Here is a 15,130-nt window from a genome sequence, read left to right on the forward strand (position 1 = left end):
CCCAAATTTCTTCTTTTATTATTAAAAAATTATTGAAATTATACTTCGTAATTCCATTTCCTTCCATCATTAAACAATTGTACAAAAACAAATACAAAACAATACGTTAATTAGTAGCTTACATTACTAAGCTACTAATACATATACAAACCATCATTGAATATTATTATTCTGTTTACCGAAATAGAGAACCAAGCCCTCCTATGTCTTACCTACTCTGCCACTTATGCTGTGTCCTAATTTAATCTTCCATCTATTGCAATCAAGCATTCAAATAAATCTTAAACTACTTTACTTAATCTGCTCCTTTGGTTTGTATCTGTTCCAATATATGATAAATAGGAATCATGTTTCATCTAGCAGCTCCTGAGAGTTAATTTTCCCTCGGGAGATCTTCTTATATACTGCCATTTTGTTCATTAATACTACTTGCCACACTTTACATGCCCAATCATCTATGCCTGGCAAGTATGGCTGCTATCAAGCCTGAGCAAGCAGTTGCCTTGCTGCAACCAATAGATTTTTCCCCCTTTGTGAAATCGCCTGATATAATACTTAACAGAGCTATCTTGGGATCCCATATGAACTTGCAGTTTAGGATACTGTTTGTCTCCCTATATACGTTGGTCCAAAATACTCGAGTGAGCGGACAGTGCCACCAGACATGAAGAAAGGTGCCAACCTCTTTATTAAATTGCCAACACATTTTAGAGGCGCCTGTGAATGTTTTAGCAATCCCATCAGGCATAAGGTACCATCTATACATCACTTTTAACATGTTTTCCCTGATGCCTGTACTAGATGATCCCTTTACGATACGCTTATGCAGTTCCTGCCCAAGTTCTTCTGAGAGGGTTCTCTGTAATTCTTTTTCCCACCTGCTCTTGTAAATTGTACTCCTGCCTTCTGAATCTGCAGGTAGTCCATAGGTAGTTGCTACCAGTCGCCTGTGTGGCTGTGTTTGATTTAAAATTCGCTCAAATCTATTTAACGGGCAAAAGATATTCCTCTAATTTGATCTAGTTTGAATAAAGCTTCTTATCTGAAGGTACTGAAAGAATGGCAAACAAATTCACCAGCCTCATATTGAAGTTTTGTAAAGGATTTGTTAGCTTGATCTTTAAGGAAGTTGGATAGCCTAATGAATTTCAGACTCTCCCATACTCTATAGTTCCCTGTCTGGAGGGCTTCTGCAAACTCATTATGTTGCAGTACTGGCATATAGGGAGAGCTTTCTAATCCCAGTTTATTTTTACACTTATCCCATACCTCAGCCAGTGCCAAACTAATATGTACTATTCCTGAGTCTGCTCTTTGCGTACTGTTTTTCTAGATCCAGTTATCCAGTAAACAAGAGAGACCATGTGGCTCTATTTCCCAGTCTTATATTTTCCAAACCAATTAGTTAGAGCTGAGAGCCTACAAGCTAAGTAATATCTTTCAATAGTAAGAGCCCTCAGACCACCATTGTCTCATATCTGTTGGAACACTGAATTTTTTTAATTCTGGGGTTTCTATCTCCCCAGATAAATTTATTAAACATTTGCTGAATTTGGGTCAGTGTTGAGCGTTTAACTAATAATGATAATGTCATAATTACAAAGTGGAGTTGGGTAGTACTTTCATATTAATAAGGACAATTCACACTAGCCAAGATAGTTTATATTTAATCCAATTCTTTAAATCATTTTCAACCTTCCTAATTACTGGGCAAAGATTTTGTTGCATCATAAAGTCCCAATTACTAAAGATACCTAAATACCTTACCTCCTCCGTCTTCCTTGATGAGTTCATTATTTCCTTGATGAATTGTTTATCCACTCCTGTTAACTCTACACCCATCAGCACTGATTTAGTATTGCTCACTTTGTAGCCAGAGACTGCACCAAAGTCCATTATCAGTTTCTTTACATTCTGCACTGATGTCTTTGGATCCTAATTTTGTTGGAAATTAAAACCAGTCAATTTGGGACAGACAGGGACTGGTTCCCCAGGATTATAGGTGCATTCCTTTAACATCACCTATTACCCAATCCTTTTAACTGGAGCTGCTAGGGTTTGAATCTGGGACCTTGTGCATGCGAAGCACGTTCTCTGCCACTGAACCCCACTCACTTACCATAAGGTCCTGTCTGCTGGGTAGCCTGAAATTCTGCTCAGCTTCTCATCCTTCTTCCATTGCAGAGTGGAGGAAAAGAAAGAAATACTTCAAACAATGTTCAATGCTTCTTTCCATAAGGAATCAACATCCATTCCAATCCAGGGGAGGGGATAATATACACAGTCGCATAATGCTCCCCCCATCTACTTTTTGCACTATAGGGGAAATTGTATATATTTTCCTTTCTGTAGGTTAATCCCCCAAAGCTTACTCAGAAATTATCTTGGGGAAGTTCAGCTATTTGTTGATGTAAATGTAACAAATAGTTGCAGTCTGCTGTGCTCCCCAATGTTTGGTTCTTGGGGATTCGGTGAAGGTGGAAGCCGAGAAGCAGGCAAGACTAAGGGAGGCCAAAGGACCAGTATTGAGGGAAGCAAACGCCGACTGATGCAGCCGCCCCTAGACACATCTCCCTAAACAAAGGAGTGGTGGGCCAGCACAAAACTCTGGTCCTCCCAGAAGCCCCATGCAGACCTGGGCAGGCAGTTGGCTGCCCAGCCGCAGCCAGGAATAACCACCACAGCCACGGAGGATATCCTTCACCTTCACATGCTCCCCAGCCCCACGGCCACAAAAGCAGCCCTGGGTAGTTCTAGGGGCCACCACTTTTGGGGGATTTGTTGCCACTTAAGTATTGAAGAGAGCCCTGATTCGCATAGTGGTAAGCTGCAGTACTGCAGTCAAAAGCTCTGCTCACGACCTGAGTTCGATCCCGAAGGAAGTTGGTTTCAGGTAGCCAGCTCAAAGTTGACTCAGCCTTCTATCAGTCTGAGGTTAGTACCCAGCTTGCTGGGGGTAAAGTATAGATGACTGGGGAAGGCAATGGCAAACCACCCCATAAACATAGTCTTCCTAGTAAACATTAGTATATGACGTCACCCCATGTGTCAGTAATGTCCCGGTGCTTGCACAGGGGACTGCCTTTACCTTTAATATTAAATAGAATCCTTAGGATCTGAGCTAATTTTAAAAATATATTTTAAATTACTTACCAGTCTTGTTTTGAGAATTTGGTCGCACCTGTTGTAATAACTGGCACACTAGGGTGCCACAAAGCCAAGGCTGGAAATCACCATGAAATGCTACTGTAAGCTCTCTGGGAAAGATCCTGTTAAAAGGATTAACAAGGTGTAACCCGAAGAAGTTTCTTCTTCTTAAAAAGTGTCACTCCTCTTTAAACGGCACTGAATGAAACTCACCACTTGTCCTGGTTTATGGCTTCTAGAAATTCAAACTACTAATTAAATTTAAATAGCACTGAATGTTTCAAAGGAAATAATGTTTTAAATTGCTTGGTAATTGATTTCCTTTTTCCATCTTGCTTTAATATGTATATGTTATTTGTCCGTACCGTTTATTTTTCTTCATTTCCCTAAAATGGAGTTTCAAGACTCAAAGCAATTAAGTTATAAGTTGCTCCTGAGGGGCGAAAAAGATGCCTCCGGACATTATTTAGAAAAAAATATTAGAGCTGCTCCTTATCCATTTAGAATATAAGGTAGGGAATACCTGTTCACTGATTAGCTATTATTCCATTTATAAGAGTTCTCTTGGGAACCTGCAAATGTCTTTTATCAAAGTGTAGAATATGACCCAAATACTTCTCTAATAAGATGAAATTTGCTTCCTTGTACTAATAGTGAGATCTCTCATCGGGATGTCTAGCTTTGGTGTTCTTGATGTTATTACCATTAGTTGGGTTAACTTGTTTAAATTGTTTAGTGGCAGTAATCATGGTGAGATGCTGACCCTTGTAACATTCTACAGAGGCTTGATAGCTAATATGGTGTAGTGGTTAGCATTGAGCAGGGAGACCCAAATGCAGATTGCCCTGCAGAGTTCACAGCAGAGGGAAGGGGAAATCTTTGGCCAGTCATGTGGCCAATCTTTGGCCAGGCATTTTGCAAGCCTACCTTCACAGGGCCACTATAAGGATAACACGTAGCAGGGGAGGACCATGTACACTCCCATGAGCTCGTGGGAGGAAAGATCGAATCAAAATCCATTGCTGCTAGGCAACCATGAGATTTGCTGTCAGGTGATGAATCGGTTAGGCCTGAATGGTGTGAGGCAGAGGCCCAGAGAGCATCTTTGGGAGGTCTGTGGTGACCCTCAACAGCCCGTCATTTCCTGCTGGTCTAGGGGGAAGGTGTCAAAGAAGACAAAGTGCTATGGGGAACTGAAAAAGAGTGAACCTTGTATGAGGCCTGAACAAAAGCGTTACGTTGAGCTGCTTGCTACTTTACGAACCTTTGTTGGATAATTGAAAAGTATCTTCCCAAAAACTTTTAGAATGTGATTTTAACATTAGTAAGTTTTCATTGTGTCTTTGAACTAATTCCACAGGCTGACCCAAAGGAATTAATTCAAATGGTGACAGAGCATGTTACCCAGACTAGCTATGCTGACTGGCCGGATGAGATAGCAGCTCTGATCAAGCATCTACGGTACTACAATGAACGGCTCTTGGACTTCACTCAGGCTCAGGTTCTTCAAGGGCTTGGCAAAGGGGTGGATGTCCGGAGGTTTACAGCGGATGGTCAATACAAGAGGGAAACCATATTGGGTCTGGCAGAGTAAGTAACATCTGCTTTGTAGCTTAACATATTTAAAATTCAAACCAGGTAAATAAATTTTCAGCAGTGCTGACCTTTAGAAAAGTTTATTAGTCATCTCTCAGCTTTGTAGATTTATTTTTACAAGGTGGTTGTTAATGGGATTTCCTCCCCCCCCCCTCCATCTGCTCTATTCAGTTGAAGTGTTTTGTCCTGCTGAATAGATAAATAAATGCAAAATGTTATTATTAGAGCGACTTCTCCCCTTGTTCCGTCTAGCTGTTATGCCTCAGTGCAAGGGCCCCTTTTACGAACAGAAACTTTGAACTACTTGGACCTTTGCTTTTTGTCTGCCTTGTTGTGGTTGAATGTGACATTGAAGAAAAACTGAGCAGCTGTGACGCATGGGCATTGTTGCTTCTGCTTATGCCAAAGGGATAGAACCGGGGACCTTCTGCATACCAAGCAGATGCTTTACCACTGAGCCATGGCCCCCTGAAGTTCTGAAATCCTGATGTGTATCTTTATCAGGGTTGTTTGTGTTGATTCTCGGATCATCTCTTACGTCAAATAAAACTTTAGCTTCAGAAGGTTATGGATTGAAGCCCCCACCCCCCGCCTGGCCAAAACCTCAATTCTTCCAGCCATTGGGGAATCACGTTTTAATAATCTATTTAATGACTTCAAATCCTGCATGCCTTTTGTTAGCCTGCTTGATTTTGATAAACTGTCCTCCTGGGAGCCTAATTCAATTGAAAAAGGTAACTCTGATAGCAAATGATCTAAAGACTAGTGGGACTGCTAGGCCAGACGTAGTCCCTCCGAATCTTTTAAAGTAGGTTCCTCTTCATCGTCCCTGGTGATCTCTTACTTATTTGTGGCAATTGATGCCTCGGAGAATTCCAGGTCACTGGAGATAGGCCATAGTGATCCTGATATAAAGGTTATAGGTTGATTGTATCCTCTGGTTGCAATCCAGCTCTTCTGTTGCATATCCACAGTTCCCCTATGTATGAAGCATCCTTGGTTCTCAGCTTTGAGTAGGGGAGTGCAATGCATGTGAATTCTAATTACCAAAAAAATGCTTGTTTCTCTTAATACTCTGGAGAGGCTTTAATAATTGCAAGCAGCCAACACAGCAAAAGCATCTTCACATAGGGCCATAACAGACAAATAGTTTTCATGCTTGAGCTCGTGGTTTAAGTACATAAACAATCCCCTATTAATCAAAACTGGAGTCTCCTCCACCATAAAATTCATTTTAGAATTATGCATCTGAAAGTGAGCGTTGCCTTTTCTTTATTGTGAAACTTTGCCCCCAAGTTTTAGAGTACATTTCTGTAACATGCTTAGTGGCAGGTGGTACATCGCCCTTCAGGGAAGTAATGAAAGTCTTACTGTTCCTTTCCTTGTGGAAGAATGCTGCCAAAAAGTGATAGGTTTCTACCCTAACCACTTCTTCACTTTTCTAGCAGCCTAATTAAACTACTTATTTGTTGATTTTCCCTCCCCAATCTGTTTCATGGTTCTTCGTTGACCAGAACTCTCGAGGAAAATGTATACAAGATTGCTTTGTCCTTGGCTCAGCGTTACAGCATCCCTCTCTGGGAAGTCTACATGACACATCTGGAATTTCTCTTCAGTGATAGTGGGTAAGCGTAGCATCTCACTTTTTATTTCATTTGGTTTTATTGACGAATAGCCCCAAAAGCTGAAACAAAGACAGCGTGCAAATTCTGCCTTGTAAGAAGAAGAAGAGTTGGTTTTTATAGGCCGGCTTTCTCTACCATTTAAGGGAGAATCAAACTAACAATCACCTCCCCCTCCCCACAACAGACATCCTGTGAGTCAGGTGGGGCTAAGGGAGCTGTGTCTAGCCCAAGGTCACCCAGCTGGCTTCGGGTGTAGGAGTGGGGAAGCCAATCCGGTTCACCAGATTAGTGTCCACCACTCATGTGGAGGAGTGGGGAATCAAACCTAGTTCTCCAGATTAGAGTCCACCACTCTTAACCACTGCACCACGCTGGCTCTTGTAATTGAGTGAGATGGAAGTGAAGGGTGCACTCTTTTGAGTATTCATCAGTAATCGGTGGTGAATATTCACACTTAAGCCATTGATCAAACAGAAGGTGGTTTGGGCAAACCTACCATTTGCTGTAGCTAAGAGTTAAAGAATGAGTCACTATCAGTGCAAAAGTATCTAAAAGTGGATGCTCACCTTTCCAGGGTTGGATTAGCTGACTGTGGGGATCCTTGGGGTCTACGGCTGCTCAGTCCTCCCTATCCATCTCCATGGTTCCATCCAAGATCCCAGTGCTGGCAAAGGCCTCAAATACAGGGGGGGGGGGGTAGCCACACTTTGTTTTTCCTCCACCTCTCTCCGCAAGGCTGTTCTCCTCAGCCTGGAGAATATCTGGATTCTCCTCCCTGGCCTGCCATTTGGCCCCTTATATGGCCCGGCTTAATCACATGCATGTCCAACAGCCTCCCGGACCTCCAACACCTGCTTCCCATTTGCCTTGCCAGCTTCTTAACATGGCTGCTTATTGTTATGTGGGAGCTACACGTTGCCCAGCCTGGCAATGCCAGCCCTCTTGCCATTGGGGTGGCTACAGGAGCTGTTGGGAAACCAAGGCTCAGGGGCGGGGTCATGGCCCCCTCCTGCGACCTGGGTAATTCTGGGACAAGGTCCATCCTTGGACACTGCTATTATTCAGCATTTGGAGAAGAGTAAGGAATACTTGTTTTGCAGAAATCAACAGGGTAGACTTTGTAGTAGGAATGGTCTACCAGAGCAAATACGGAGAGCATCTTGAGTCCTAGGAAATGAGACACAATATCAGTATTTTTACCAAATAAACAAATGGGATTGACTGTATCTAGCCTAGGATTGCCCTTGGCTGTCAACAAGCAGGAGGATCAGGGAGCAAAGACCTTTCAGGAAACACTTTGTGTGACGCTGCAACGTCGTTTCCAGCCAAAAAAACGGATGTCACAATGTTGCAGGATGTTCTAAGGTTTCCCTGGACCTCTTTGGTAAAAAAACATAGAATTTTGGGGAATTCCTAGAACACCGCAATGATGGTAACTGCTCTTTTGGTCAATGGCAATTGTGAAGGGAGTACCACTGGACTAGATGCAGAAAGAAAGAAACCAACTCTGTTCTATTTTGTCACACAGCTTATCCACAGCTGCAATAGAAGACAGAGCACAAAACCTTGGTCTCTTTGAGACCTTGAAAACCACCCCAGATGCTTTTCATGAGCGCATGGTCAAATATGTATACCCTACTATCGAAGGCAGAGATCACCAGCGATTACTGTATTATTTCATGCTCCTGGAAAACTGTGGCTGTCCTGAGTTTGGGAAGCATGCCATCAAGCCTGAAACTCACATCCGTCTGCTGAAAAAATTCAAGGCAGTTGCACCAGGTATGGGATGGCAGTTTTCCTTTGGCTTATAGTTACCAGGTTGATTTGTTCTCAGCACTATCGGTGTATATTAGGGAGCATTTCTCGATCAAGCTTATAATATAGAGGGCTGTAGAATTCTTGAATCTCACATGAGTGCTACTATGGTCTTCCGAGTTAATTGCCTGCTCAGTTTTAGCAAGCTAAAGCAACATATGTTGTTAAAAAGGACTGTTCATTAGATGAATGCGTATTAAACATGACGGTGTATGAAAAACACATGTAAAATAATGTTTGTAAACTTTTGCTCTACTGAACATTTACTGAATGGGATATTGTTACAAGTTACTTAATTTTTGTTTATTCCTTTGTCTACTGAAGCCGGACTCACACATATCGAAATGGCATCTTTGTGCAAACGCAATGGATATCTTATTTTTATGTAAGAGGGAATGTGCATGTAGCCATTTACTTTTTCCCTGTGCATGTACTTATGTGACTGTATAAAAAGAGTCATGCAAGTTTATATAGGGAAATTACTCTTACATGGGCTTTCTTTCATGTATCAGATGTTCTAGATTTCTGTATTCATTTGCACTACTCTGTTTTCCTAGATGCCATTTATTCTCTATTCCTGTGTCAGTCTATATATATAATTTTTAAAATTGGAAATATGTGCTAGGCAAGTATTGAAATTACCTATGTGAGCAGCATAAATTTGACAAGAAAGGCAAGGGAGTCAAAGCAGTCAGAAGGTTTTAACTGCAAGTAACTTACTATAGTTGTTTTAATTTGTGTTTTTATCTTTTTTATTTTCAAAAAGAATAAAGGAAAGAACATAAAAGAAAATGGATGGGGGAAATGGGGTATTACAATAGTGCGTCAAAAATATTGTATCTACTGTTCAATTATTTAGCAACAGAGAGACAGAAATATATATATATATATATATATATATATATATATATATATATATATATATATATATATATATACACACACACACACACACACACACACGCGTGTACTGGGCTGAAATATGCCTTTTATCCCATTTTAATCTCTAACATTCGAAAGTGTGATGTAGTTATTCTCCATTACTATATTTCTGTTAAACTAAACAAGAATACTTTTAAAATTACAGTTGAATATTATCCATATTCAACTTCTTGTAGCTTATACTGTTTTCACATAAGCATAATAAAGCAGTTTTAATTTGGACTTCTCATAGTTTTTGAACTTGGGAGAGGGCTTCTCTTCAAAACTGTCTGGGCGCCCCCCCAAAAAAACTGGGCGCCCCCCCCCCAACCTGCTCTGGGGACCGCCATTTGGCAAATGTGCGGAGGTTGTAGCGCATTTATTTATTTATTGAATTTCTAGCCCGCCCTCTGCAGCTAAAACCAGGCTCAGGGCGAGTAACAGCAATTAAATCAAAATTATTTATATATATACTAATAAAAACATCTAAAACCATAAAATATTGATTCCTAAGATTATTATAATAGATGGCGCACAGGTTAACACAGTACCCGCTGCAGCTTAACAGATGCCATGGCCAAGCAGAGAGACCACCCCCTATAAATATAATAGTTGTAAAAAAATAAAGGGGGGTGGTAGTAGGGAGGCCATCCTTAATATCGTGGTACATGTGGTCTGCGGCAGATGGATATTAAAGCTTAATATTCAATTTCGACTCTGTTCCTTCACACTCACCCCCACACTTTCTTGACAGAAAGGTTCATTTGGTTGATGTATGTTTTGCCTTGAAGTACAGGGAGCACCTTATTTTTCATTTTTTAAAATTTAAATATGTATGTCCTGCTTTTCCCACTGTGAGCCCCCAAAGCAGCTTATAATACCAAAAAATGGATAAAGAGGAGAACAGGAAAAACAAAAGGCTTCATCTCCCTGTGTCAAATCTTCTGTCTAGCTCTAGGTTGTTATTCTCAGGGCAAGAGCCCCTTTGGGTTGCACCTCCGGGCATGCCCAGGCCTTTGAATAACTGTAGCAAAGGGAGAGACAGACTCAATCAGATCTTATTAAGTTGCTGCTAGCCAGATGGCAGGCTCTTTCTCACTTCCTCCCTTACTACTTTAAAGGATTAGCTAATAGATGATGTGAAACACTTCTGCCTTAGACACCGGGCCCGCTGCTGCCAGTCAGAGAAAACAACACTGACCTTGGCTGACCAATGGTTTCACTTAGTATAAAGCAGATTCATGTGTGTGCATGTCTGATCTATAGATGACTTGCAAAATTGCAGTGAGAAAGCCCACTAGAACAGACAGTGGACATTCCTACCTGTTCATGCATTCCTGTTTTTTTTAAAAAGCCCAGACAAAGCACAGTTGTGCGGTCTTCAGGAGCTCAGAGGCAGCCCTAGCTAGGGAGTTTGTCTCCAAAGCATCAGTTTCAGGACTCAAAACACACAATTGTGGGTCATTGTCAGTTGTGGTATGTCTTTAAGGACTTTTATACGTTTCTGTCGGTTCATAGGTCTTAATTACAAAAAGCTAACGGAGGAGAACGTGAACCCTCTAGAAGCTTTGGATCCTGTCCTGACCAGTCAAAATATTTTATCGATATCCAAGCTTGCTCCCAAAATCCCAGAAAAAGAGGGAAGAATGCTTGCTGCCAGCTCGGTCTATGCTGTATGGCTAAGAAAAATCTTCTGGAATGGTGATCCCCATCTCATTAAGAGAGCTCCAGACACCATTCCTGAGTGGCTGCACGCATATGATATCTGTGCCAAGTACTTGGATAGACTAAACCCCGGAGACTTGATTGAGTTTATGGATGAAATTACCTTTTCCTCAAAGGCTGTTGTTAAGGTAAATATAATTAACTTTTGCATTTGCATTGTGTCAATTCCAAGATGTAATTTAAAATGTTCTAAATCTTTGCTTCTTGCTTTGTGTGATTTTACCAGGAAAATTTTGTTCACTTAAAGCAATTGTGGGGCTAGTTTCAGAGTATTACTACTAATGTTACCAAATTCATGCAAGTCTTTTTGACACCCATTTAAGGGTGCCTAGATCAAGCAGGTCTCTGAAATACTTAACTAGTAGATTGAAGTTTTCCATAATTCATGTCTATGATGTCATAATGCTTCTGTACGTCTGTTATTGAGAACTGACTATGTTTTTTTAATCCCACAGGGCACCCTTAAAAGTAGACCTTTAGATCCCAGCCTCAATCAGATTCTAACTCATTTCAGTAACACATTTTCTGAAGGATTAATGAAATTGATACTCTTAAAGACAGAATTTCCTCAAGGCTGTTAAAGATTGAATCCACTAGAGAAACAGCTAAATAACTTCTGAGGGTAGCCATGTTGGTCTGTGGTAAGAAGAGCTAGATTCAAGTCCTGTAGCACCTTAGAAACCAACAAGATTTACAGGGTGTAAACTTCCAAGTGCCAAAGCTCCCTTCAGCAGAGAGTTTTGACTTTCGAAAGCTTATACCCTGAAAATCTTGTTGGTTTCTAAGGTACTACTGGACTTGAATCCAGCTCTTCTACTGCAGACCAACATGGCTACCCTCTGAAGTTATTCATCTTCACTAGAGAACCAGATTCCTAATTAGGGTTGCTAGGTCCCTCTTTGCCACTGGCGGGAGGTTTTTTGGGGCGGAGCCTGAGGAGGGCGGGGTTTGGGGAGCGACTTCAATGCCATAGAGTCCAATTGCCAAAGCGGCCATCTTCTCCAGGTGAAGTGATCTCTATCGGCTGGAAACCAGTTGTAATAGCAGGAGATCTCCAGCTAGTACCTGGGGGTTGGCAACCCTATTCCTAATGTTTGTGACCTGTGGTGTTTGTGAGAACTCCATTCCTTGATCCATGCCAGTAACCATATCCTAATCTACTTTAAGTTAGTTGGGTTTTGTTGGTTTGTTTTTGCCGTGACCATGTGCAAAGAAGGAATGTCATTATTAAATTCTGTATCTGTTTACATGTAATGTGTTCTGATTTTTATGCCTGATCTTCCACATATAACACCTACAATATGGGATTTCTTGAAAGAAAACATTTTTGCAATTTATGTATTTTGGGTTTTGTATTAGCATTTCTTGGAAAGTAGACCTTCCCACCTAGAAGATGTTTTTGCTTCTGAGCATGATTCCAGTTCCCAGTTTCCAATTATAACAATGGGGTATTTATTATTTGGACCTTTGTTGTGTCACTATCTTCTGTTTTATAGTAAGTGTGCTATGTATTATTTAAAATATTGTGAAAACTGAAATGTTAACAGAATACCATGCATTAATTTTGAAATGTGTTGTTTGGCTTTCATTTGCCAAGTTCATCTAAGACTACTGGCTGGCAGAGTTTGATACTATGAGCTAGCAGAATTTGATACTATGATTTAGTTATAACTTGAATCCCAGTTGAATGTGCTTTCTCTTGTATAGACAGTTGGCAATTTGCATCTGATATAAAACATGGAAGTGAAATGTCATTTAACAAATCCATTCAGTTGCCTCCTTCTCCTATAATATAAGGCTGAAGCTACCATTTTGAAACCATTGCTTTAAAGTAGCTGGAGCAGATATCCTTATTTCAAAAATATTTTTTGGGGTAGGAAAGATTGCAATTCGCCCATTTTAGAATTGATGATGCATTTTGACAGCGCTAGAGTGCTGTGCAGAAATGAATGTACAATTAAAGTAGCATTGTCTTGTCCTGGTTATTCTTCTTTGAAATGTTCTAATCTCTGCCTGCAAGATCATTTTGACTTCCGAGGATGCCAAGTACTTTTGCTATTCTTTAGCATCCAACAAAGCACATTAAATGTGTGCATAATGTTGCCATCTGCATTGCTTTACCCAGAGTTGGGACACTTTAATATACAAAAAAGGGAAGAGGCTGGGAACAGTTCTACTGGCAAAGTAATTGATATGCTAATCCAATCCTGTTGCATAATATGTAAGAAAATGTCTACTTTCTTGTGCTTGAAGTATAATAAGGATGTATTATCTTTATGATTTGATCTAGTGCACCCCAGGAGTGAAAGATTTTTTTAAAACTCCATTAAATATGAAATAGAAGTTTTCTAAGGTTTGGGGACGAGGTGGTTTCTTTTCAAGGACAATATAACATGCAAAGCCTGCATTACAATTTGGAGGCTTAACTAAGGGCTGATTCACAGATCCAGTGCTGATGTATGCATGTGAATGATTTGTCCCAGAAATAATATCACATATTTTCTGTGTCGCAAATGCAATGGGAACTCCATGTTCAGAGACCATAATCGAATAGCCAGTTTCTGGAACACAACAGCTGGAATCTTCCAACTGGCCACTGTGGGGAAAGAAGATGGGCATTTGATCTGATCCTGCATGACTAGACTCATGTCCGTGATCTGTTTTATTTGTAATAGCATTTATACCCTGCCTTATACCAAATAGTTTTTTTAAAAACCCATCCATCCTACCCACAAGATCCCTGCTATTCACAGCTCATCAGAAAACCTGGCAAATAGGCAAACCTTGCAGTGCCTCCTGAAGATCTCCCCTCTTCAGGGGGCCCATTCCACAGAGTGGGAGCTTTGATGGGAAAAGCCTGGACTCAGGTCGATGCCAAGCAGGCCACCCTGTATGAGGAAACAGCCGTTAGGTAGCAGCCTGAAGATCACAGCTGGCACATGGGGACATATGGGAGGAGACAGTCCTTTAGATATGTGAGCCCAAGGTGGAGAAGGGGTTTTAGTGGTGGTAACCCACACCTTGAATTGTACTCGGAAGCAAACTGGCAGCCATTGTAGCTGTTTCAAAATGGGTAGCCTCCGTTCCCGTAGGCTAGCCCCTGACAATAATTGGGTTGGCACACTCTCGACCAGCTGCAGGGTCTGGGTTGTCTTCAAGAGCAACTCAGAGTGCATTAAAATAGTCACACCATGAGTTTATAAAACCATGGGTCAGCGTAGCCAGATTGGTTGAATCTAAGAAAGGAGAGTTGGTGAACCAGATGCAGCTGGTAGAAGGCACTCTTAGACGCTGCACCAACCTGCTTTCTAAACAGCAAGGCTGGGTCCATGACTTTTAGTGCAACTCATTCACATTCAGCTTCCAGTAAGTGATCCGTGACATTTACGTACACAGCTTAACATCTTGGAATCTTCAGCAGGAGGATATTCTTGTGGTTACTTCACATTTAGGGAACTTGTTTGGAAACTGTTTAGGAATTTTCTATTTAGGCTAGATTTCAGTGGCATCAACTGTTGTGCTAACATGCATGGCAGCATGAGAAAAAAATGTTTTATATTTTAAGTTTAAATGATCCCATACATTTCACAAAGCCTTTGCTTTTTACAAGTAGTGTTCCTTAGCTTTCGGAGTGGCAAAAGTTAACACTTGTGAATCTGCCTTATACTGAGTTATGCCCTTGGTCCATCAAGGCCAGTTTTGTATTTCAGTCTGACACCAGCTCTCTGGGGTCTTAGATAGTGATCTTACACATCACCTGTTACCTTATCCTTTCAACTGGTGATGCTGGGGATAGAACCATGGGCTTTCTGCATGCCAAGCAGATGCTCTACCTCTGAGCTACAGCCCTTCAGTGGTATCATGGCATCAGCTGTGTAAAATGCAAACACTTTTTAGCACTTCACGTACTGCAAGTGCTATATTAAAGATGAAAACTGCACAAGAAAATGTATAACTAGAACTCCTCTTGTAAATTTGTAATTCAGAAATATAAAACTTTTGCTAGAGAATAAGTTTAATAAATGAAAAATCCATTTGTATTTCTTCAGGCAAGCTGACACAATGTCAGTGAATATAATATGCCCCACAGGAAGGTATACTCGGAGTAGCTTGTTCTTCACCGTTGGGGGTGATTTAGCATTCAAGAGCTGAAAAAAGTTGCTGTTTTTTTTTTTTCATTTTTCATTGGTGTCTATGTATACATTACTTTTTCCCCTTGAAACGTTTTTTCCCCTCTCAGTACTGTCAAATTTCTCTGGTAATATGGACCCAAGTCAGCTTGTGGCGCTGCACAATTCATT

The 15,130-nt window shown here is 40.9% G+C and overlaps 1 protein-coding gene across 1 annotated transcript in view; it reads left to right on the forward strand.

Annotated features, from left to right (window-relative positions):
* Positions 1 to 15,130, forward strand: part of NBAS (NBAS subunit of NRZ tethering complex) — a 192,811-nt gene that overhangs the window by 129,678 nt on the left and 48,003 nt on the right. Inside the window, exons 41-44 of the mRNA XM_056856460.1 lie at positions 4,508 to 4,737; positions 6,258 to 6,368; positions 7,897 to 8,147; positions 10,623 to 10,957. Coding sequence (XP_056712438.1) covers positions 4,508 to 4,737; positions 6,258 to 6,368; positions 7,897 to 8,147; positions 10,623 to 10,957 — 927 coding nt within the window. The remainder of the gene's footprint in view (positions 1 to 4,507; positions 4,738 to 6,257; positions 6,369 to 7,896; positions 8,148 to 10,622; positions 10,958 to 15,130) is intronic.

The sequence above is a fragment of the Euleptes europaea genome, chromosome 10, assembly GCF_029931775.1.
Source record: "Euleptes europaea isolate rEulEur1 chromosome 10, rEulEur1.hap1, whole genome shotgun sequence".
In the NCBI taxonomy this organism is placed as follows: domain Eukaryota; kingdom Metazoa; phylum Chordata; class Lepidosauria; order Squamata; family Sphaerodactylidae; genus Euleptes; species Euleptes europaea.